The sequence below is a fragment of the Oncorhynchus keta genome, chromosome 6 (assembly GCF_023373465.1).
Source record: "Oncorhynchus keta strain PuntledgeMale-10-30-2019 chromosome 6, Oket_V2, whole genome shotgun sequence".
Lineage (NCBI taxonomy): Eukaryota > Metazoa > Chordata > Actinopteri > Salmoniformes > Salmonidae > Oncorhynchus > Oncorhynchus keta.
The window spans coordinates 11,237,017-11,262,043 of NC_068426.1; the positions used below are offsets into that span (position 1 = coordinate 11,237,017).

At 45.5% G+C, this 25,027-nt stretch overlaps 1 protein-coding gene across 4 annotated transcripts in view; it reads left to right on the plus strand.

Annotated features, from left to right (window-relative positions):
- The window catches only part of LOC118384936 (bifunctional heparan sulfate N-deacetylase/N-sulfotransferase 1-like), a 144,029-nt gene that overhangs the window by 67,116 nt on the left and 51,886 nt on the right, over positions 1-25,027 (plus strand). For 3 of the 4 annotated variants that reach the window (XM_035771648.2, XM_035771651.2, XM_035771649.2), the window contains 2 exons: positions 12,035-12,975; positions 16,309-16,791. In XM_035771648.2, the coding sequence (XP_035627541.1) occupies positions 12,421-12,975; positions 16,309-16,791 (1,038 nt within the window). In that variant the 5' untranslated portion in view covers positions 12,035-12,420. Of the gene's footprint in view, positions 1-642; positions 791-12,034; positions 12,976-16,308; positions 16,792-25,027 lie in introns of those variants that run through there. The other variant, XM_035771652.2, reaches the window with a different exon arrangement.

The following is a 25,027-nucleotide window of genomic DNA, read 5'->3' on the forward strand; positions in this document are numbered from 1 at the left end:
TACAGTAATCACAGATGGATTGAGTGAAACCCAATTAAATGATGCATTTTATGACCGCTAAGTGGTTGTTGGACGTAACAGAAATTCTGGAGACTGTTTCAGTTTACTGGCCTTTTCATGTTTCATATCTGTGTTGCTTCAGAAGAGCTTTGGAAGTAAACTACATTGCAGCGTGCAGTGGTGTATCATATTGGATTTAGACCCACAGCTTCCCTCAGTCTTTATCTCTGAAAACACAGACTTTTCCCGTGTCCCCCGCCCTCCCTTCCTTTAATGTCAGGAGACAAACACCTCCAAACGGGAAGTAATCCCCTTACCCTCATGCCGGAGTCAGTCCATGGGGGGATTATGTCAGGGGTACAGCTCATGGGGTTAGCGCCATCCCAGTGAAACAGGAGATTAGCACGCGGACAAAAACGCACATTAGATAAGCACCGTGGTGGGCTCGCAGCTCACCCCAAACTCTGGTCATGCAGTACGTGGGTGGGGGGTACACCCGCTCTCGCCAAGTAAGTACTCTCTAGGGATTGGAGCGACACAGCAGGTGTGATGGTGGTGGTACAGTTTGTGCTGGGTTGGCGCAGAGGGCTGGCTGGTGGACTGTGCATTCATCACCAGACGTAAGAAGCTGTTTGTGTGAGCTCAGACGGAGCTGAGCATGGTGGGGAAGTGGAGTTGAAGCTCTGAGAGTAGAGCAGAGCGCCTGTGGAGGTAGGAACAACCCTAGCTAGCAGAGTGCTAGAGGGCCCTGGAGGATAGTTCTCTTCACAGGATGGACACGCTTCACAAGGTACTGTGACTGACGCTTTCCTTCAAAGTGGCTCCATCGACAAGAAATGGGATTGTGTGGTTTTATAGGATAGGCACTTGTGTTCTCATTGTAGGCTGAGGCTATATTGACATAATTGTTATTCACTGGTTCACATTGATGTCTTGGACAGATTTAATTTGGTTTACTGAAAATGGGTTCCGGATCCATCAATGCAGTAGTCCATGTTGGACACTAAGTTGTGGTCTGTATGTCTGTACATTCATCTGCCACTTGTTTGCGCATTTGGTCCAGTCTAGATAAACAGGATTAGAGATTTAGGATTACACTTCCCTGACCCTCCCCAGATTGTGCTGGATTATGCCCTTCAGATTGCTAATGTTTTGTATTATCTCTGCCTCTGAGACAGAGGTGAACCATCCCAGTGCCCCATTCATTGGTATGCTGTGCAATTAATCCCGTGTGGTTCAGTTGGTAGAGCATGACGCTTACAACACCAGGGTTGTGAGTTTCATTCCCCTGCGGGACTAGTATGGGAAAACATTTATGAAAAATGAATTCTCTGAATAAGGGTGTCTGCTAAATGACAAAAATTTAAATAAAAATAAATAAATGTTGTGGATGGCCTGAATGCCTCTATGATTCTCTCTCACAGCATTTGAATGAATATTGGTTGTATTTTCAGTGGTCTTGCTTGTTGGTTTTGAAAATTGCTTCTCCGTGTACCACTTCATGGTACCCCTTAGTACAGCCTTAATCTGTGTATAAAATAATATATTAGTTTTCGCAAGCAAGAATTGTGACTGCAATAAACTGACTGAATGAAGGCAGTGAACTGAACAGCAGGTTCTGACTGACCTTTATTGCCTACTAATAAGAGAGAAGAGAGGACCACGGTGTTAGAAGGATTTTAATCTTACCATGGTAAAGTTGACGCACTTTAGTGTTTGTGGGGCTCTACATTCATGGCATATTACATTTTACAGACAAATGCTCCTGTGTGATAGATAGAACATCAGCACTAAGGATCTCAAACTCCTCAGTCAAACGGATTCAGAGCTGTCACAAAGCGGTGGCACTCTTAAACTTAACGTTTTTTCTTTTACTTCTCATTCTCATGTTACATCCGCTCCTGATTCCATTTCTTTGAACCATCTCCGTCGGAAGTTTTGTCGTGTCTGTTTTCACGGATGGCAGTTTCCAGCTCCAGCAGTAATTCAAATTCTGATGAAGGGGAACTTTGGTGTCTGATTGGACGCAGTTTGACGTCTTCTTTCTGAAGGTTGTGGTTATGCTTTTCCTTTGGAAAGGGTGACTGAGACCGTGGAACCAACCAAGCCTTGTTGTTAGACCCATTTTTTCCCCCCATGAATGTTTTTTGTCCTTACCTTATTTACTTAATAACAGAGAGGCTACATCCTTTGGGTTAGTGTTGTCTTTCATATGTGCAGTACTGATACTGTTCCACCGAGAGCAATATTTATGTTCTTCATGTATGTGTTGTCAGAAACTGATTTCTCGCCCATGTGAGACTAATAGGTATACCGAGTATCTCAATTTAGGTCATCCATGTGGGGGATTCTCTTAGTCTTGTCCCGCCCTCTGTGATAGATACAGGGCATTTGGGAAAGTATTCAGACCCCTTGACTTTTTCCACATTTTGTTACTTTACAGCCTTATTCTAAAATGGATTCAATTGTTTTTTTCCCCCATCGATCTACACGCACTATACCATAATGACAAAGCAGAAACAGGTTTACGAATTTATTACAAATAAAATAATCTAGCCTATGTTATCCAGTAAGCATGGTTCCCTCTGTAATGGCTATCACCTGGATGGCCTTAGCAACCCTTGTGGTTCCTATCCAATGCTAATTAAACAAGTCAATCTGTAAGCCTAAACCATAGTCTATAACCCATAGCCCAGACAGTCAAACACTATGGTGATTCAGGAACATTTACAACTTGAAGTGAAATGAGACCAACCTCAGTGATGATAGTAGTTAGTCTGACTCCTACCAGTTGGTTAACTATCTCAGTACCTTCGATACAGAGGCTGACTAATTGAACATAGTCTGTGTCTAGCATGCCATAATGAGCATATTTCTCACTCTATACCAACTTTTCACTTTTTCCTTTCTCTAAATTGTATTGAAGAAACGTGGCACTTTAAAGACAGCTTGATTGCATGTAGGGCCTACTGCAATAAGGCATCACATGAACAGCTGGAGCAGGAAACATCCGTGTCCTCCACATCTGGTGTTTGAAGAGGAATTTAATATTGTGTCTGTATTCCTCTGAGCTTTAACATAAAATGCTGCTCCTCCATCTTACTTCCACCAAACCCTGTGAGCCAACCCAGTCCTCTGCCTCCATACCAAACCCCATGAGCCAACCCAGTCCTCTGCCTCCATACCAAACCCCATGAGCCAACCCAGTCCTCTGCCTCCATACCAAACCCCATGAGCCAACCCAGTCCTCTGCCTCCATACCAAACCCCATGAGCCAACCCAGTCCTCTGCCTCCATACCAAACCCCATGAGCCAACCCAGTCCTCTGCCTCCATACCAAACCCCATGAGCCAACCCAGTCCTCTGCCTCCATACCAAACCCCATGAGCCAACCCAGTCCTCTGCCTCCATACCAAACCCCATGAGCCAACCCAGTCCTCTGCCTCCATACCAAACCCCATGAGCCAACCCAGTCCTCTGTTTCAATTGACTAGCTCCACCCTGACTTCTTTTTAGGTGTACAGTGGAGAAGAGTGGAGGCGGGAAGTGAAGGCCATGAAAACCTGCATTAGTCTCAGTCTGCTAACCCCTCATGCCTGAGCAAGGACTGGATTCTCAGGCAGTCATCATCTGCTCCAAACAATGTATGTCATTGTGAATGTGAAATGGCACCGAGCCCATGGGGTTAGGCCTGGGTACACTCGGTGAATCTAAAGTTGGGGCTGCCTGAGACTGAGAGAAAGCAGTCCTGCAAGGCTAGCCACCCAGGGCCGGCAGCCAGGGATCGTCTTGTAAGCCCAAGCCCCTGGCGTAGTTACCCACGGTGCTCATTACAGGAAGGGTTCTGGTGTTTATGGGCCTATGCTCCAATCAGTGGCTCACTAATATTCCCAGTTGTTGAGGCGCTCCTTTTTTTTCAGTAGCTGTTCTCCTCTGTCCAAATGTGCTTTGAAAACGCAAAGAAAGAAAAATATTGAAGAAGTAGTGACAGATGAAGAGGAACTAGAGAAGCTTTGAAGCTTACTTTACATTCTAGACTCTTTTCTTGTCTCTATTCTCCAATAAAATCCCACTGATTGGTTGAATTTGATGACCAGTAATTCCAGCACATTAAGAGCTTTGTCCATCATGTATTAGTCTGACAACATTTTTGATTAGGTGCAGTGGTGTTACAATTTTAACTGCTTTATTAAGGGTAGTCACTAGGTTTCCTCGCATACCTGAGGCTACGATTACATAATGTCATTAAAATAGGGCTATATTAGAATATGATTTCTTGTTCACATTTTGATAGCCACATTTTAAAGATTATATTCCTTGTTTGTTGAACATGAATCGACTAGGTGATGCTTAACGGTTCAGCCTGTAGCTCATTTTTTTTAAAGGACTTTTCCCTGTACTGTATGTTGCTGGGTCAGTGGGCTAGGAGCATGTTGCTGTCTCTCGAGGTAGGAACACTTGATGCATAAAGTACAGTGCCTTCAGAAAGTATTCATATCTCTTGACTTATACCACATTTTGTTGTTATAGCCTGAATTCAAAATTGATTGTCATGGGTTAGAGTGCGGAAAAACAAAGTAAGAGATGTTTTTAGAAATGTTTGCTAATTTATAAAAAATGAAATACATTTTTGCTAACTATTCACACCCCTGAGTCAATTCTTTCTAGAATTTTGCCGGTGATTACAGCTTTGAGTCATCTTGGGTATGTCGATCAGCTTTTCACATCTGGATTTGGGGATTTTCTTCCTTGTAGATTTTCTCAATCGCTTAGATGGAGAGTGGCGGTGAACAGCAATCTTCAAGTTTTTCTGGGCTTTGGCTGGGCCCCTCAAGGACATTCACATTCTTGTTCTGAAGCCATACCAGCATTGCTTTGACTATGTTTGGGGTCATTGTCCTGTTGGAACATAAGTCTTCACCCCAGTCTAAGGTCGTTTGCACTATGAAGCAGGTTCTCAAGGATTTGCCTGTATTTGATTCCATTCATTGTTCCCTCTTTCCTTACCAGTCTCAGTAAGCAGTCCCTGCTGCTGAAAAGCATCCCCATAGCATGATGCTGCCATCACCATGCTTCACGGTAGGGATGGCGTTAGACTGGTGATGAGCTGTGTCTGGTGTGCTGTCATGTGCCTTTCAGTTAACTCCTGGTGTGCTGTCACGTGGCCTTTCAACTAACTCCTGGTGTGCTGTCACGTGGCCTTTCAACTAACTCCTGGTGTGCTGTCATGTGGTCACTCCTGGTCACCTCCCTGAGGTCCTTCTTGCACGTTTGGTCGGACGGCCAGTTCTAGGCAGAGTCTGGTTAGTTTAATTTTTATTTTTTATTTGATTTATTTCCCAATGATGGAGACTACTGTGCTCTTGGAGAATTTCAACAGTTTTATACCCTTCCCCAGATACAGTGGGGCAAAAACGTTCTTGTGCAAATTCTCCCACTTAAAAGATGAGAGGCCTGTAATTTTCATCATAGGTACACTTCAAATATGACAGACAAAATGAGAGAAGAAAATCCAGAAAATCACATTGTAGGATTTTTAATGAATTTATTTGCAAACTATGGTGGAAAATAAGTATTTGGTCAATAACAAGTTTATCTCAATACTTTGTTTTATACGCTTTGTTGGCAATGACAGAGGTGAAGACTTACAGAAAACATTTGACAAGGTTTTCACACACTGTTGCTGGTATTTTGGCCCATTCCTCCATGCAGATCTCCTCTAGAGCAGTGATGTTTTGGGGCTGTTGCTGGGAAACACAGACTTTCAACTCCCTCCAAAGATTTTCTATGGGGTTGAGATCTGGAGACTGGCTAGGCCACTCCAGGACCTTGAAATGCTTCTTACGAAGCCTCTCCTTCGTTGCCCGGGCGGTGTGTTTGGGATCATTGTCATGCTGAAAGACCCAGCCACGTTTCATCTTCAATGCCCTTGCTGATGGAAAAATGTCACAATACATGGCCCCATTCATTGTTTCCTTTACGCGGATCAGTCATCCTGGTCCCTTTGCAGAAAAACAGCCCCAAACCATGATGTTTCCACCCCCATGCTTCACAGTAGGTATGGTGTTCTTTGGATGAAACTCAGCATTCTTTGTCCTCCAAACACGACGAGTTGAGTTTTTACCAAAAAGTTCTATTTTGATTTAATCTGACCATATGACATTCTCCCAATCTTCTTCTGGATCATCCAAATGCTCTCTAGCAAACTTCAGACGGGCCTGGACATGTACTGGCTTAAGCAGGGGGACACGTCTGGCACTGCAGGATTTGAGTCCCTGGCGGCGTAGTGTGTTACTGATGGTAGACATATGTTACTTTGCTCCCAGCTCTCTGCAGGTCATTCACTAGGTCTCCTGGGCCCGAGTAGCAGGCAGTTTAATTTGGGATTGCTTTTCATCCAAAATTCTGAATGCTGCCCCCTACCCTAGAGAAGTTAATTTCTAAATCATATCCAAGCACTTGAATTGGCCACAGGTGGTCTCCAATCAAGTTGTTGTGAAATCTCAAGGATGATCAAAGGAAGTTGTATGCACAGCTCAAGTTCGAGTGTTATAGCAAATGTGTGTGAATACTTAATGAGATTTTTAAAATACTTTTTCTAACATTTCTAAAAACATGTTTTCACTTTGTCATTATGGGGTATTGTGTGTAGATGAGTAAAGAAATATATATGTTTGATCAATTTTGATTTCCCGGCTTTAACAACATGTGGAAATGGTGAAGGGGCATCGATACTTTCTGAAACCACTGGATGTGATGCCCTGAGAGCAGGACGTGTGATGACGCTCATCCTAAAAAAATGGCCATTTGTGTTTGTTCCCAGATGCCCACAGCTCCTTTTCACACGCTGTCAGTCCCCTGACTGCGACAAAATAGTGGGACTGTCTGGCATGGGAGTTGTTGACATTCTTAAATGTCACGGTCCTCAATTTCCCTTTTGTTTCAGTCCTGGACTGGTATTTCTTCTTACTTTTATGTTATACCACTTCTGCATGTTTGGTGTGTCATTGCAGAGTCTTTTGAAACCTGTGACACAAAAGCAATTTGTTAGTGTGGTGAAGTGAGCAGTGTGTTGGTGACCCAGACAGCCAGCCAGTCTCTACTCGAACCCATTAATGTTGCTCAGACTGTTTTTACTAAAACTTTCATTTTACTCGAAGTTGGGATTGACTTTCTTCACTTCAGATACACACACACACACACACACACACACACACACACACACACACACACACACACACACACATATACACACACACCACACTTTTTTATATCCATTCCTTTTGTTTTGGTCTGCTACATTGAACAAAAAAAAAAATAATCCTCAAATCCTTTGGCACTTGTAACAGAATCAAATACCAGCCAGGAAGACAACTTTTTTTTCCCTCCCTCCATTCCTTTTGTTTTGGTCTGCTACATTGAACAAAAAAAATTATCCTCAAATCCTTTGGCACTGTTGTCTTGTAACACTATGTGCCTTCACAGTTAGCTCTACCACTTGCTTCCTCTTGCCTGTTTTTGTTGCCAACATTAGACCAGGCCACCGTCAAAAACATCAACACGGATTTAATAACTCCTGTTTTAGCTAGCTAATCTTGTGTAGCCCAGCCCTGTCCTACAGACAGTAGAAGCATACCGTCTATGACCCAGCAGCTTCATGTGTTTCCCCTCTTTCACTTGACAAATGCATTGCCATCTGAATTATACTGGGTTTGCATAATCCTTTACACATTTAAAAGGGTGGGCTAAATACCCTGTTGATGAATAGCAGAGCCCCTGTGGTGACAGGTCTTCACCTCCCTCTCACTGCCACAATGGGAGCCAAGTGATAGGGTATTGTGGTTGGAGCTCAGACTCTGGGTGTGGGGACTGGGGAGGGGGCCTGGAGTGGGGTTAAATGCCTGCACGTCATCCTTGCAACCCCTAATGGAATTTTTCTTTCTTGCTTCCTAAAGCTAGCCCCCCCTGCCCGCCTCAACAATTCCCGATGGGGGAAATTGGATCACGTGTTTGCTGGCCAAGAATACTTAGCACCTCAATGAATTCTGAAAGCCAAGTGCCCACCGATTTTACATGTAGAAACACATGACAAACGTCAGCAGCCAGAGGTCTACAGCTGGTGGTACCTAAAACACTGAACTATCGTCAGACGAAAGCTCGATCACCATTCGTTGCGATTTGTGCAAAGCCTTCACGGAACCTGAACAGCTGTGTCTCACCAAAGGGAGGGTGACTCTGGCGTCTTTCACACGCTCTGTTCCCAACACCCTTTTGAAGTGATAAAATCGCTTTTACCCTGGCCCCCCCCGTTCTCCCCTCCGTTGCCTGTGTTTTCATTTTTATAAATGTACTTTGGTGCTGTTGCTTTCCTTTGGTATTCATGCATTTTGTTTTTTCATCCCCATACCCCTGCAATTTTTTCCACTCTCTTTACATATATGCCTGTATATGAATGGCTCTGTGGTGCCTGACTGGATCCAGCCCCAGGCACGCTGGATCCAGCCCCAGGCACGCTGGATCCAGCCCCAGGCACGCTGGATCCAGCCCCAGCCCTTTCCGACTGGAACAAGCCCGTTTTTTTTATAGCTTTATCCGCTGGGTCTTGTCACCCTGTGCAGGCATTCTAACCAGCAGCAGCCCAAATTTCCGTAAAAACATCTCAAGGTTGAACAAGCACCTGAGCTCCGTTTTTTTATAGTCTTTTTTTATAGCTTTATAACATTATGTATGTATATATATATATATATATATATATATATATTTGCAAAAAAAATATTAAACCTGTTTTCGCTTTGTCATTATGGGGTATCGTGTGTAGATTGCAGAGTATTTTAAAAAATGTTTAAACTATTTTAGAATAAGGCTGTAATGAAACAAAATGTGGAAAAAGTAGAGGGGTCTGAAACGTTCTGAAAGCACTTTGTGTATATCTGGAACACTGAATAGTACTTTTCTAATCTCTTAAGCTTTTTCTGAAAAAAAGACTGCATTTATGATGAGAATTGCATGTCTTCACTATTATTCTACTATAATATATACAGTGGGGCAAAAAAGTATTTAGTCAGCCACCAATTGTGCAAGTTCTCCCACTTAAAAAGATGAGAGGCCTGTAATTTTCATCATAGGTACACTTAAACTATAACAGACAAAATGAGAGAAAAAAATCCAGAAAATCACATTGTAGGATTTTTAATTAATTTATTTGCAAATTATGGTGGAAAATAAGTATTTGGGGCTGCTCCTGAGGACTGTGGGCTCTCGTTCTCAGTGGCCGATGTACGTAAGACATTTAAGCGTGTTAACCCTCACAAGGCTGCCGGCCCATGACGTGTCGTGACGTTGGCCTGGGGCGGGTTATGACCCCCATAAATACCTTTCCCCTTTTTCCTATCTCTACTCTACCGGTGGCTATTGAAAATCCCTTTGTTAACATTGAGAGAGAGTCTGGGAACATCAAAAAGGTGGGGGAACGGAACCATATTTCGGTAATCCAACCAGCTGATAATATGCGTTGGTACTAAATGAATATGATGCCAAATCAGTTGGCGTCTGAGACATTATTACTGATGATAGGACGACATAAACTGTATCTTGGAAAGTCTACACATTCTAGGTATCAGATTCACATGGAATTGTTGTGCAATTTAAATGTTTAAATACGAAACTATTTGAAAAGATGTAATGTAATTTTAGCTTCCAAATGAAATAATTGTTTTTTCATGAGTGAACTATGCTCAACTCAGTGGCCCTGCCCATGTGAACAGACATTGGTTATAAATTATGAAACACGCCCTTCTCTCCCCTACTATATTCCGAAAATGTAACTTCCTGTTCCGAGGACGTTAGGGCGACGGTCCTACGTTAACTTCTCTAGGGTAGGGGGCAGCATTCGGAATTTTGGATGAAAAGCATGCCCAAATTAAATGGCCTGCTACTCGGGCCCAGAAGATATGATATGCATATAACTGGTATATTTGGATAGAAAACACTGTAAAGTTTCCTCAGTCTTCCGGCTCTTTCATTCAAACCCAACCCCTTTCCTTTGTGTAATCAGCCGTCATGTCGGCTCCGTCCACCAGGGATGTTTTCTTTATGACATCATTTGTAATTAATGTATGATGTAATTCTGTGTGATAATTTAGTAAATAAATAAACCAAATTATAATCAATAAATAAACCACATTTTGTATTGCTGATTCAGCTTGTTAGCCAGGGTTCGTGAAGATAACCAAGAATTTACAACTTTCAGATGAGACTGAATAAAGTGACGATTAAATATTGACTACTATTGATGTAAAATATTACACAGTCGTTAAGAGTTTATTCGGAAGATAACAGCTCTATAAACAGTATTTCATGGTGCCCTGGCTTTCTAGTTAATTACATTCACCTGACTAGCTTAATCAGGTAATATGAATTACAGAGAAATGATTTTATAGAATAGCATGTCATATAACTTAATCCGGCATAGCCAAAGATACGACAACGGCATCCCTAGCCACGTCCTCAGAGCATGCGCAGACCATCTGGCTGGAGTGTTTACGGACATATTCAATCTCTCCCTATTGTTTCAAGATGTCCACCATTTGTTCCTGTACCCAAGAAAGCAAAGGTAACTGAACTAAATTAAGTTTAAGCTCAATCATCAAGTTTGCTGACGACAGAACAGTAGTACGCCTGATAACCATCAATGTCAAGACCGTCTGTAGAGAGGAGGTGAGGGCCATGGCGGAGTGGTGCCAGGAAAATGACCTCTCCCACAACAAAACAAAGGAGCTGATTGTGGACTTTAGGACACAGCAGAGGGAGCACGTCCACCACATCCACATCGATGGGGCCGAACACATCACTGACTATTTGAAATGGTCCACCCATGCAGACAGTGTGGTGAAGGCACAACCACTGCCTCTTCAACCTCAGGAGGCTGAAGAAATTTGGCTTGGCCCCTAACCCGTACAAACTTTTACAGATGCACCATTGAGAGCATCCTGTTGGGCTGTATCACCGCCTGGTACGGCAACTGCACCGGTCGCAACTGCAGGGCTCTCTAGAGAATGGTGCGGTCTGCCCAACGCATCACCTTGGGCACACTGCCTGCCCTCCAGGACACCTAAGGCACCCGATGTCACAGGAAGGCCATAAAGATCATGAAGGACATCAACCACCCGAGCCACGGCTGTTCACCCCGCTATCATCCAGGTGCTTCAAAGCTGGGACCGACCCGAGCCACGCTGTTCACCCCGCTATCATCCAGGTGCTTCAAAGCTGGGACCGACCCGAGCCACGCTGTTCACCCCGCTATCATCCAGGTGCTTCAAAGCTGGGGCCGAGAGACAGAAGCTGTTTCAATCTTAAAGCCATCAGTTTTAAGTAGCTGTCACCAGGCCTCCACCCAGTACCCTGCCCTGAACTTAGTCACTAGCCGGCTACCTTAGAGGCTGCTGCTCTATTTACATAGTCATGGAATCACTGGTCACTTTTAATAATGGACAATGGTCACTTTAATAATGTTTACATATGGTTTTACTCATTTCATCTGTATATACTGTATTCTAGTCAATGCTACCCTATTCACCTATTGCTGTATATATACTATTCTATCCTACAGATATACTAAATATTCTATCCACATACTGTTCATAATGTCAATACATCCATAACATACAGTGCATTTGGATAGTATTCAGACCCCTTGACCTTTCCCATTTTGTTACGTAAATCCCCCCATCAATCTGCACACAATACCACATAATAACAAAGCAAAAACAGGTTTTTAAAAACAAAACAAAAACCCTGAAATATCACATTTACGTAAGTAATCAGACCCTTTACTGAGTACTTTGTTGAAGCACCTTTGGCAGTGATTGCAGCCTCCAGTCTTCTTGGGTATGACTCTACAAGCTTGGCACACCTGTATTTGGGGAGTTTCTCCCATTTTTTTCTCTGCAGATCCTCACCTGTTCTAATCTCTGTGTAAATCTGGAACACTGAACAGTCCTGTTCTAATCTCTGAATATTTGTCTTTGTCCTCCAGAATGCTTTGGGGATGACCTGCTGGAAGAGCAGCACCTTGCTGGACTACCCGTGTGACTCCAGAGAACCATCTTCCGTTCACCACCTTTGTCCTTCTGCAAGTCCTATAGAGAGCCCCAGGATTTAGAGCGTAAGCGTTGTTGGGGGGGTGGGGAGGGCAGGGGGCTGGTGGATGGGTTAAATGCACATATCCCTGTCTGCCAGAGAGCCACCCACCCACACTGATGGTGTCCCCTGCCTATGTTGCTCCCACCACCCCTTGGCAATGGTGACATGAGTACGTGATGTGGAGGAGCCTATTGTATTTTTGAGGAAGAGTCTCTACCACCTACCATTACATTCGGATTGTTTTCGCCGTACACTCTGGGACTGAGTCTGTGCGGGGTGATGTTGCTGCCGTCATGCGGTCGCCTCCGGCGGCTCTTCCGTCAGTCTCACTCCCTCACTCTCCAGACCAGCCTCCTGCTCCTCTTCCTCTTCTGCATGGTGAGCGTCCTGGTCTCCGCCTACTTCCTCTACGGAGTCAAGCGGGAGCTGGAACCGGCAGCGGGGGGCATGGGAGGGCCGGAGGAGGGCACTGCTGACTGGGACGACCGCCGTGCCGCCACACCCTCCACCTCCTCCCGGGCGCTCCCTCCACACACGGCCAGGCCCTCAGATGTATTGCGCACTGACCCTGTGGTGCTGGTGTTTGTGGAGAGCCTATACTCCCAGCTGGGACAGGACATTGTGGCCATCCTGGAGTCTGGCCGCTTCCTCTATCGAACCGAGATGGCCCCGGGAAAGGGGGACATGCCCACCCTGACAGACAAGGACAGAGGCCGTTTCACGCTGGTCATCTATGAGAACATCCTGAAGTATGTCAACCTGGACGCTTGGAACAGAGACCTGCTGGACAAGTACTGTGTGGAGTATGGAGTGGGTATCATAGGCTTCTTTAAGGTTAGTATGCAGTGGGTTTTATAGGCTTCTTTTAAGATGAGAGCCAGTCACTGATTTCAGCCCAGGACACCGATCCAGTATTGTTATCTTTAATCAGCTGTGTAAACAGTAGAAACAGAAGTAAAATAAAGATGCCTGTGATGCTATATAAATGACCAATTTGAATTCTAGGGGCACTTGTACTGATTGTGTCCATCAGTTGTTGTAACCTTCATTTAACTAGGCAAGTCAGTTAAGAACATTAAGAACAAATTCTTATTTACATTGACGGCCTATCGGGGAACAGTGGGTTAGGGGGATCCTTGTTCAGGCAGGGGGATTCGATCCAGCAACCTTTCGGTTAGTGGCCCAACGCACTAACCACTAGGCTACCTGCCGCCCCAAATTTTTGTTGTGCTTAAGCACCTCTTCAGTCTGACCCCATCATGGTGAATTAGACTCATCAGTCCCCTTCACCCTGACTCTGCCCTTGGCCCTCTGTCTGCAATAGGCTGCAATCACCACATAGACTAGAAGAAGTCCTCCTGACCTAAGCACTAAATATCCTTTCCCACTCTGGGATATGCATGCATTGCTGGAGGTCAGGTTTAGAGAAAATAGACACCTAGATTGGTTTATGTAAGCACATAGTCAAATGACTAGAGAAATAGTAAAACATTTTCTTCTAATGTGTACCTCCCTGAATCCGGGAGAATTCTGTGGTTTGTGATAAAAGTTGTTGAATGAAATATGCGCTCGTTAATTTTTAAATGACTCCCGGCTACGTAAAAGGCGAGCAGGTTCCGCCTTGGTGTCATCTACCTCCAATAGCAGAGAGTACAGTATAACACACACACACACACACACACACACACACACACACACACAGGGGTTTGTATACAGAGTCTGTGCCTGTGGTTGTTTGCCATGCTGTGGTTGGCTGCTAGCCTGCTGTTTCTCTAGTACGGTGGTCCTGTCATGGCTCATAGCTCAGCTGATAATGGCCCCGCTGGAACATGATTCAGCAAATTCACCAGGAGTGGAGTGGGACTCAGCCGCTTGGCTGCTACAGTACGTCCACCTGCCTAATTCTCTTTGGTTGGGTCTGAAGTGAACACCCACCTGTTTAAACCACTACACTGGGACCAAGTGGCCTCGCACAGCCTGCCTGGTCCCAGAGCACTCAAGCAGGGCTACCGCAACTACAGGTTAGATCCCGGCACTAGAGCAGGGCTGTAATAACTACAGGTTAGATCCCGGCACTAGAGCAGGGCTGTAATAACTACAGGTTAGATCCCGGCACTAGAGCAGGGCTGTAATAACTACAGGTTAGATCCCGGCACTAGAGCAGGGCTGTCATAACTACAGGTTAGATCCCGGCACTAGAGCAGGGCTGTCATAACTACAGGTTAGATCCCGGCACTAGAGCAGGGCTGTAATAACTACAGGTTAGATCCCGGCACTAGAGCAGGGCTGTAATAACTACAGGTTAGATCCCGGCACTAGAGCAGGGCTGTAATAACTACAGGTTAGATCCCGGCACTAGAGCAGGGCTGTAATAACTACAGGTTAGATCCCGGCACTAGAGCAGGGCTGTAATAACTACAGGTTAGATCCCGGCACTAGAGCAGGGCTGTAATAACTACAGGTTAGATCCCGGCACTAGAGCAGGGCTGTAATAACTACAGGTTAGATCCCGGCACTAGAGCAGGGCTGTAATAACCACAGGTTAGATCCCGGCACTAGAGCAGGGCTGTAATAACCACAGGTTAGATCCCGGCACTAGAGCAGGGCTGTAATAACCACAGGTTAGATCCCGGCACTAGAGCAGGGCTGTAATAACTACAGGTTAGATCCCGGCACTAGAGCAGGGCTGTAATAACCACAGGTTAGATCCCGGCACTAGAGCAGGGCTGTAATAACCACAGGTTAGATCCCGGCACTAGAGCAGGGCTGTAATAGAAGGGCTACAGGTTAGATCCCGGCACTAGAGCAGGGGCTGTAATAACAGGGCACAGGTTACTAGAGCAGGGCTGTAATAACTACAGGTTAGATCCCGGCACTCCCGGCACTAGAGCAGGGCTGTAATAACTACAGGTTAGATCCCGGCACTAGAGCAGGGCTGTAATAACTACAGGTTAGATCCCGGCACTAGAGCAGGGCTGTAATAACTACAGGTTAGATCCCGGCACTAGAGCAGGGCTGTAATAACTACAGGTTAGATCCCGGCACTAGAGCAGGGCTGTAATAACTACAGGTTAGATCCCGGCACTAGAGCAGGGCTGTAATAACTACAGGTTAGATCCCGGCACTAGAGCAGGGCTGTAATAACTACAGGTTAGATCCCGGCACTAGAGCAGGGCTGTAATAACCAGAGGCCAGCCACCAGCACCCTCACTTTTAATTACACCCAGGCAGGGGATAGAGGTTGCTTTAAGCTCCTCTCGTTCTCCCATTAGTCATTGAGCTTAATCCCATATCCATGTAGTTGCTGTATAATTGGAGTAAATCCTCCCCTCCTAAACTAGCACTAGAGTCAGTCTCCTCATAATTCACCCAAGGTTAGGCTATGTTAAGAACTGCACCCTTTTCCGGCTGTTTTGTGGCTGTTTGGCCAATCAGCCCATAGTAACCTTGAGCTAGTAACCATGTTGCCATGATGCACCGAGGGCTAGTATTTGATATACCATCCTAGTCCCTATATATATCTGACTGAGAGGTATACCTAATAGCTATAGGTCAATATTGCAAGTGATGTTGAATTCCTTAAGTCAATATCCAGACAGATACAGTGGGGCAAAAAAGTATTTAGTCAGCCACCAATTGTGCAAGTTCTCCCACTTAAAAAGATGAGAGGCCTGTAATTTTCATCATAGGTACACTTCAACTATGACAGACAAAATGAGGGGAAAAAATCCAGAAAATCACATTGGAGGATTTTTAATGAATTGATTTGCAAATTATGGTTGTAACAAAGTAGCTGTTGTTGGGGGTTAACTTCCTTGCTCAAGGGCAGAATGGTAGATTTTTCCACCTTGCCGGCTTGGGGATTCGAAACACCGACCTTTCGTTTACTGGCCCAACGCTCTTAACCACTAGGCTACCTGCACACATACACAGAGATTTACACACATACACACGACCCACGCATAGCCACACTTATGGGAATTATAGAGCCACTTTACCTTTTTTGTACTGAATGTCTGAATCGGTGTCTATTGTGTGTGTAGGAGAATTGTAACATTGCCAGGTATGTGATCATCTCAAGGATAAAGTGTGCAAATTTTTTCACCAAGAAACTAACTGTAAACAGAAATGCAGCTGACTCCATCTCTCCCTTGTCCTCTCTCCCAGGCCAATGAGAACAGCCTACTTAGTGCCCAGTTGAAGGGCTTCCCCCTCTTCCTCCATTCCAACCTGGGCCTGAGGGACTGCAGTGTCAACCCCAAGTCCCCCCTGCTCCTCATCACTAAGGCCCGGGAGGTGGAGCGAGGCCCCCTACCCGGAGATGACTGGACTGTCTTCCAGTCCAACCACTCTACCTACGAGCCTGTTCTCTTAGCCAGGACCCGGGTACCTGACCTGGGTATGTCTGGGGTGGGTAGCAGCCCCCTCCATGCCTCTGTTGTCCAGGATCTGGGGCTTCACGACGGCATCCAGCGGGTGCTCTTCGGCAACAACCTCAACTTCTGGCTGCACAAGCTGGTGTTTGTGGACGCTGTGGCCTTCCTTACGGGCAAGAGGCTGTCTCTGTCTCTAGATCGCTACCTGCTGGTGGACATCGATGACATCTTCGTGGGCAAGGAGGGCACCCGCATGAAGGTCTCAGATGTCAAGGTAAGCCTCTGCGGTGGATTGGTTTTTGTAAGGGGGGTTTTGTGTGTGTGAGAAGTTGGTTTACTTGTGTGGGTATGTGTGTAATCGCTCATTATCTGTAATCACTTATCTGTTGCATCGCAATCTGCCCTATTCTATTGCTGGTGCATACATACTTCCCAGAGAGCCATGCTGTGTGTTGGTGAGTAACAGTGAGTCATGCAGGTTTCAGAGGCAGAGCTGACCGTGATTGAAGGAGACAGAAGGTGAGACAGCCAGGTGAAATTACTATGTAGAACAGAGTCCATGCTAGAGCTGTGCAGATGTGACGGTGACACGGGCACAGGTGCAGTCACCAACATGTATGTCCCCAGGGGGACTGTCTTGAGGACAGGGGGGGGGGGGTACACCCTGCCATTTTCACTGTCTATATCCCCACAACAACCAGAGAGCGAGAGAAGAATGGAGGGAGAGCGAGAGAAGAATGGAGGGAGAGCGAGAGAAGAATGGAGGGAGAGCGAGAGAAGAATGGAGGGAGAGCGAGAGAAGAATGGAGGGAGAGCGAGAGAAGAATGGAGGGAGAGCGAGAGAAGAATGGAGGGAGAGCGAGAGAAGAATGGAGGGAGAGCGAGAGAAGAATGAAGAGGAAGGATTAGTGCAGAGGAGTGGAACAGAATATATTTTCTTGTATTTCTATTCAATGCCTCGTTTGAAAATAGAATAAGACTCCGTTACTGGATTCCCTCCACACAGCCTCCTCAGCTCAGACAAACACTTAATACAAACTAAAGGTCAGGAGCTGCCCTCCAGCGTACATCCACATCTTTCTCTTTCTCCCTCAAACCCAGAGGACGGTGTTTGTCCGTGCAGCCTCCCTCCCACAGCAGTAGGGTATGAAGCTCAGTTGAACTACTCTTCTCCAGCTTTGCTTTGTGTGATGAGTTGCTGTTGAAAGGGTGTCCAAAGACTCGCCTGCAGCATCAATATTTGATACAGCTTTGTGTTGTTTTCTCTTCTTCCCCCCCTCCCCCGGTGCGAGGGAGTGACTTTCAGTGAAGAGGGGGGGTGAAACATAAACGCAATCAAAGCGGTCTTGTTGAGTTGCCTTGTATGTCGGCGGGCCACAACAGTGTTAAATATGAATCAAGCTCTGATTGAACCGTGGGAGCAATGGGGGGAATATGGATACGGTAATGAGGGGGGTGTGGGCTGAATACTACTGCTAACTACAGTCCTTAGAGAAAATCAAATCAAGCTTTATTTATAAAGCACATTTCAGACATGGAATGCAATGTGCTGCACAGGACAAAATGTATAAACAATGAAAATAAAATCTGAAATATTTACAACAAACATAAGATTTTTTATTTTTTTTAATAAAGGAATGACCATCTGAATGACTAAAAAACACTTGAAGGAAAAGCAAAGCTAAGAATATGTTTTAATATATATTAAATATGTCCACAGTTTCAGGCCCTCAGGTTCTCTCGCAGGCTATTCCAGAGGCTGGGGGAATAACCAAAGGCTGCCTCTCCCTGTGTCTTTGTTCTAGGCTTTGGTATAGTTAAAAGGCCAGTACCATAGGACCTGAGGGTAGGACTGGGTACATAACTTAAAAGCATGTCTGACATGTATTGGGATGCACAATCGTGGATTGATTTCAAAACCAATAAAACTCACAGGCAGCCAGTGCAGAGACCTTAAAACCAGTCTGTGTGCTCTCTGTCTGGTCTTAGTCAGTACCTGTGCTGCAGCATTATGTATGTTTTGCAGTTGATCAATGGCTTTCTTGGGTAGACCAGACAGGAGAAAATCACAGTAGTCAAGCCTGCTTGTAATAAAAGCATGGATGAATCAGCCTAAGAGAGAAACGGCCACACCAAGGTAAAAAGCTATTTTGGTTACATTTCTATTGTGTGATTCAAAAGTTCAGAATCTAAAATAACACCTAGTTTTTTTACCTGGTGTTTTATCTTTATTGCATGTGAATTCAAATGTGCGGCCAGTTTCTCTCTCGGTGCTTTGGCTCCAACAATAAGTACCTTGGTCTCGTCTTGATTTAGCTGGAGGAAGTTGAGATCCATGTAATTATTTACATCACTTAACACTGTCGAATAATATCCTCTGGTGACCCAGAAATGCAAAGTTGTGTATCGTCTGTGTAGCAGGGAAAATCAATGCTGTGCTTTCTGATAACGCTGCCAAGGGTTAAAATATATAACTAAACCCTAACGGACCCAAAATATATACACTGCTCAAAATAATAAAGGGAACACTAAAATAACACATCCTAGATCTGAATGAATTAAATATTCTTATTAAATACTTTTTTCTTTACATAGTTGAATGTGCTGACAACAAAATCACAATAATTATCAATGGAAATCAAATGTATCAACCCATGGAGGTCTGGATTTGGAGTCGCACTCAAAATTAAAGTGGAAAACCACACTACAGGTTGATCCAACTTTGATGTAATGTCCTTAAACCAAGTCAAAATGAGGCTCAGTAGTGTGTGTGGCCTCCACGTGCCTGTATGACCTCCCTACAACGCCTGGGCATGCTCCTGATGAGGTGGCGGGTGGTCTCCTGAGGGATCTCCTCCCAGACCTGGACTAAAGCATCCGCCAACTCCTGGACAGTCTGTGGTGCAACGTGGCGTTGGTGGATGGAGCGAGACATGATGTCCCAGATGTGCTCAATTGGATTCAGGTCTGGGGAACGGGCGGGCCAGTCCATAGCATCAATGCCTTCCTCTTGCAGGAACTGCTGACACACTCCAGCCACGTGAGATCTAGCATTGTCTTGCATTAGGAGGAACCCAGGGCCAACCGCACCAGCATATGGTCTCACAAGGGGTCTGAGGATCTCATCTCGGTATCTAATGGCAGTCAGGCTACCTCTGGCGAGCACATGGAGGGCTGTGCGGCCCCCCAAAGAAATGCCACTGCACACCATGACTGACCCACTGCCAAACCAGTCATGCTGGAGGATGTTGCAGGCAGAAGATCGTTCTCCACAGCGTCTCCAGACTGTCACCTCTGTCACATGCTCAGTGTGAACCTGCTTTCATCTGTGAAGAGCACAGGGCGCCAGTGGCGAATTTGCCAATCTTGGTGCAAATGAAAAACATCCTGCTCGGTGTTGGGCTGTAAGCACAACCCCCACCTGTGGACGTCAGGCCCTCATACCACCCTCATGGAGTCAGTTTCAGCAGACATATGCACATTTGTGGCCTGCTGGAGGTCATTTTGCAGGGCTCTGGCAGTGCTCCTCCTGCTCCTCCTTGTACAAAGGCGGAGGTAGCGGTCCTGCTGCTGGGTTGTTGCTCTCCTACAGCCTCCTCCACGTCTCCTAATGTACTGGCCTGTCTCCTGGTAGCGCCTCCATGCTCTTGACACTACACTGACAGACACAGCAAACCTTCTTGCCACAGCTCGCATTGATGTGCCATCCTGGATGAGCTGCACTACCTGAGCCACTTGTGTGGGTCGTAGACTCCGTCTCATGCTACCACTAGAGTGAAAGCACCGCCAGCATTCAAAAGTGACCAAAACATCAGGCAGGAAGCATAGGAACTGAGAAGTGATCTGTGGTCCCCACCTGCAGAACCACTCCTTTATTGGGGGTGTCTTGCTAATTGCCTATAATTTCCACCTGTTGTCTATTCCATTTGCACAACAGCATGTGAAATGTATTGTCAATCAGTGTTGCTTCCTAAGTGGACAGTTTGATTTCACAGAAGTGTGATTGACTTGTAGTTACATTGTATTGTTTAAGTGTTCTCTTTATTTTTTTGAGCAGTGTATATATTTACTGTTGGAAAACTAATTTCTCCAGAATTTTGCTTAAGAATGAAAGGTTGGAGATTGGACAAAAATGGCTAAGAGCTGAAGAAACTAGATTATGAAGAAAAGTAATGTAAAATGATTCACCATAGCAGTTTTTAGTGCAGTTGGGAAAGTTCCTGTGAACAGGGAGTGATTTGACAATAGCTTGCACTATTTCAGATATGCAATTAAAAACTGTTTTGAAGAAGGTGGTAGGGATAGGATTGAGAAGGCAAGTTGAATGCTTAAGTTGTGATATCACTTTCCTGAGCACGTCTGTAAACGAGGGGGTAAAAAATCCATAGTGCATTTGCGTGGTAGGCTATGGCACTTCTCATCCAGGCTCGCTTCACTGATACCCAGCCTAATGTTGGTTATCTTATCTTTGAAATATGCCGCAAACTCATCACATTTCGATGGGGAGAAAAGTTCACATAGCTTTGAGGGGGGAAGGATTTATCAGGCCATCAATGGTTGAGAAGAACACTCTGGAATTATTCTGATTTAATAGTGATGAAGTTAGAAAAATGAGTTTGTCTGGTATTTCTAATCGCCTTGTTCTATATGCTAAGTTACTGTCTCAGGATATCATAATGGACCTGCAACTTTAACTTTCTCCACTGCCACTCTTCCTTTCTGCAGTGTCTCTTTACTTGACTCGTTGCCTCACTCATTCAATGGGGTCTCTGTTTGGATGTGGCCTTTTCAACTCTACTGGAGCTATGGCATCAATGGTTGCCCTTAATTTGCTATTAAATTAAAGTTATTAACTGAATCCTCACAAGAGGAAGGCAGAATAGGTGGTGGCATATTGTTCATACACTCAATAAAATCTGTAGCAACTTCAGAGGTAAGATAGTGTTTCTTAATAATGTGTTATGGGCAACAAGGTAGTAAAAAATCTGCAGTGGCGATCAGATAAAGCAACAGAAGAAAGCCCCTTGGTAATAACCAGGTCCAGAGTATGGCTGTGGTTATGGGTGGGCCCAGTAGAAAGCCCCTTGGTAATAACCAGGTCCAGAGTATGGCTGTGGTTATGGGTGGGCCCAGTAGAAAGCCCCTTGGTAATAACCAGGTCCAGAGTATGGCTGTGGTTATGGGTGGGCCCAGTAGAAAACCCTTTGGTAATAACCAGGTCCAGAGTATGGCTGTGGTTATGGGTGGGCCCAGTAGAAAGTCCCTTGGTAATAACCAGGTCCAGAGTATGGCTGTGGTTATGGGTGAGCCCAGTAGAAAGCCCCTTGGTAATAACCAGGTCCAGAGTATGGCTGTGGTTATGGGTGGGCCCAGTAGAAAGCCCCTTGGTAATAACCAGGTACAGAGTATGGCTGTGGTTATGGGTGGGCCCAGTAGAAAGCCCCTTGGTAATAACCAGGCCCAGAGTATGGCTGTGGTTATGGGTGGGCCCAGTAGAAAGCCCCTTGGTAATAACCAGGTCCAGAGTATGGCTGTGGTTATGGGTGGGCCCAGTAGAAAGCCCCTTGGTAATAACCAGGTCCAGAGTATGGCTGTGGTTATGGGTGGGCCCAGTAGAAACCCCCTTGGTAATAACCAGGTCCAGAGTATGGCTGTGGTTATGGGTGGGCCCAGTAGAAAGCCCCTTGGTAATAACCAGGTCCAGAGTATGGCTGTGGTTATGGGTGGGCCCAGTAGAAAGTCCCTTGGTAATAACCAGGTCCAGAGTATGGCTGTGGTTATGGGTGGGCCCAGTAGAAAGCCCCTTGGTAATAACCAGGTCCAGAGTATGGCTGTGGTTATGGGTGGGCCCAGTAGAAAGTCCCTTGGTAATAACCAGGTCCAGAGTATGGCTGTGGTTATGGGTGGGCCCAGTAACATGTTGGATCAAGTCCGTAGAGCTCAGTAGATTCAGTAATTAAATGGCCTTGGAGTCAGACTCTTTTTTTTTCTTTACTGATAAATCAGTAAAGAAAGTGCTTTGGTGGCCTTTACAGTGCCACTTTGCCCCTGGGGACTCTGCCTCGAGGTAACCAATGGAATAACAACCAAATGATTCATATTACAGCCACATTTTCTGACAGTCTTGAATCTAACAGAATGATAGGAGATTACCTTTTCTATAAACTCACTAGAAGGCAGAGTTAAAAAAGTGCCATTTGTACAGGAGTTGATATGGTTTCCAAGTCCTCTGTTGCTTATTCTGACAGGGAGGACTGGAGCACTACCAGACCCTGTCTGTCAGTCTCTAAAACGGTTTGATGTTGCTGGGACTGGAGCACTACCAGACCCTGTCTGTCAGTCTCTAAAACGGTTTGATGTTGCTGGGACTGGAGCACTACCAGGCACTGTCTGTCAGTCTCTAAAACGGTTTGATGTTGCTGGGACTGGAGCACTACCAGACACTGTCTGTCAGGTCTCTAAAACGGTTTGATGTTGCTGGGACTGGAGCACTACCAGGCACTGTCTGTCAGTCTCTAAAACGGTTTGATGTTGCTGGGACTGGAGCACTACCAGGCACTGACCGTCAGTCTCTAAAACAGTTTGATGTTGCTGAGACTGGAGCACTACCAGGCACTGTCTGTCAGTCTCTAAAACGGTTTGATGTTGCTGGGACTGGAGCACTACCAGGCACTGTCTGTCAGTCTCTAAAATGGTCTGCAGTGTTGCTGGAAATAATCCCGGAACCCCGACTCATTGAGAGCTTTGCTATAGGAGGCATTTAAAAATTATGTGGTTTACCGAAGTTACAGCAAGGTCGGTGTACTGAGAAAGCAGGTTATCCTTTTCCCGCAGCTGAGCTAACAGCAGGAGGATATCTTCACTAAACTGCTTGATGGTGGTGCATTTAGGGCAAACAAATTCCTGTCTATTTTCCAGTTCCACCTTATCTTCATCTTGTGATTGTGTGGAAATCATCTAACACCTAAGGCATTTGTGCCCACCCGGGGATAAAAACACCAGTGGGCTAGCACTGTTAGCATTAGCCTGCTCCGTTTTCAAGATGGCTAGCAGCTAAATGCTACTTAACAGGAATCCGGGACACACATTTGAGGTCCCAGCCGTAATGACTGACCACGTCGCGCAGTGGCGTTTCTAGATTGTATGGCTCCCTGAATCCCACCAGTATGGACGAACTGTAATTTTTATTCAGACATTTGGAACAACAAAAATGAATAATCCTAACATTTATATATATATATATATATATATATATATATATATATATATATATATACCAAAATAAGACACATAAATATCAAAAAGAAGTAACAGACAAATAGAAACAAATTTGGGTTGATTTGGCACTGAGCATCAATAAATTACCCATCCCCCAACACTGTTAACCAAGACTCAAGACTAAACCAATTCACCTTGGTGGTGTGCAGACTGGTTTTATATTATTCTTAATCATTACACACAAACCAAAAATGAAACAATATGTCTGTCAAACTATATTCACAGTATTATGAATGAATTGTGGTTAATTTGGTAGTATTTCGTAGTGTGACTGATTTTACTAATTGCATTAGTACTGTACAAAGTTAGAGATGCACTGTTTGATAGATTCCCCCGCTCCCCCTACTTCGGGCTTCCAGTGGGGAGACCTGAGGTCAACCTACCACCGCCCCCCTACCTCGGGCTTCCAGTGGAGAGACCTGAGGTCAACCTACCCCCGCCCCCCTACCTCGGGCTTCCAGTGGGGAGACCTGAGGTCAACCTACCCCCGGCCCCCTACCTCGGGCTTCCAGTGGGGAGACCTGAGGTCAACCTACCCCGCCCCACTACCTCGGGCTTCCAGTGGGGAGACCTGAGGTCAACCTACCCCCGGGCTTCCAGTGGGGAGACCTGAGGTCAACCTACCCCCGCCCCCCTACCTCGGGCTTCCAGTGGGGAGACCTGAGGTCAACCTACCCCCGCCCCCCTACCTCGGGCTTCCAGTGGGGAGACCTGAGGTCAACCTACCCCCGCCCCCTTCCCATCTCGTACTTCTGAGTGAGGGACCTTCCCAGGCAGTAGCCTGCCTAGCTCACAAACTAGAATCAGGACACCCACTCCGACAAGGTTAATTGACCCACAGTCCCACATGGTGACATGATATCAGTGCCGTGACGTGCAAATGAGCAATAGAAAACCGATCGCGCAAATGTCACCATTCCAACAAAACAAATATGTGGCCGCCCTCGGCAAGATGCTGCCCTGGGCGGCTGCCCATGTCGCCTATACCTAAATCTGCCACTGACGTTGCAGAATCCTTAGCAATACAAACTTTAGCTATAATTAAACATGATTTAATGAAGACTATACTGAACAAAAATATAAACGCATCATGTAAAGTGTTGGTCCCATAAAAGATCCCAGTAATGTTCCGTACGCACTAAAAGCTTATTTCTCTCAAATTTTGTTTACATCCCTGTTGGTGAGTATTTCTCCTTTGCCAAGATAACCCATCCATCTAACAGGTGTGGCAT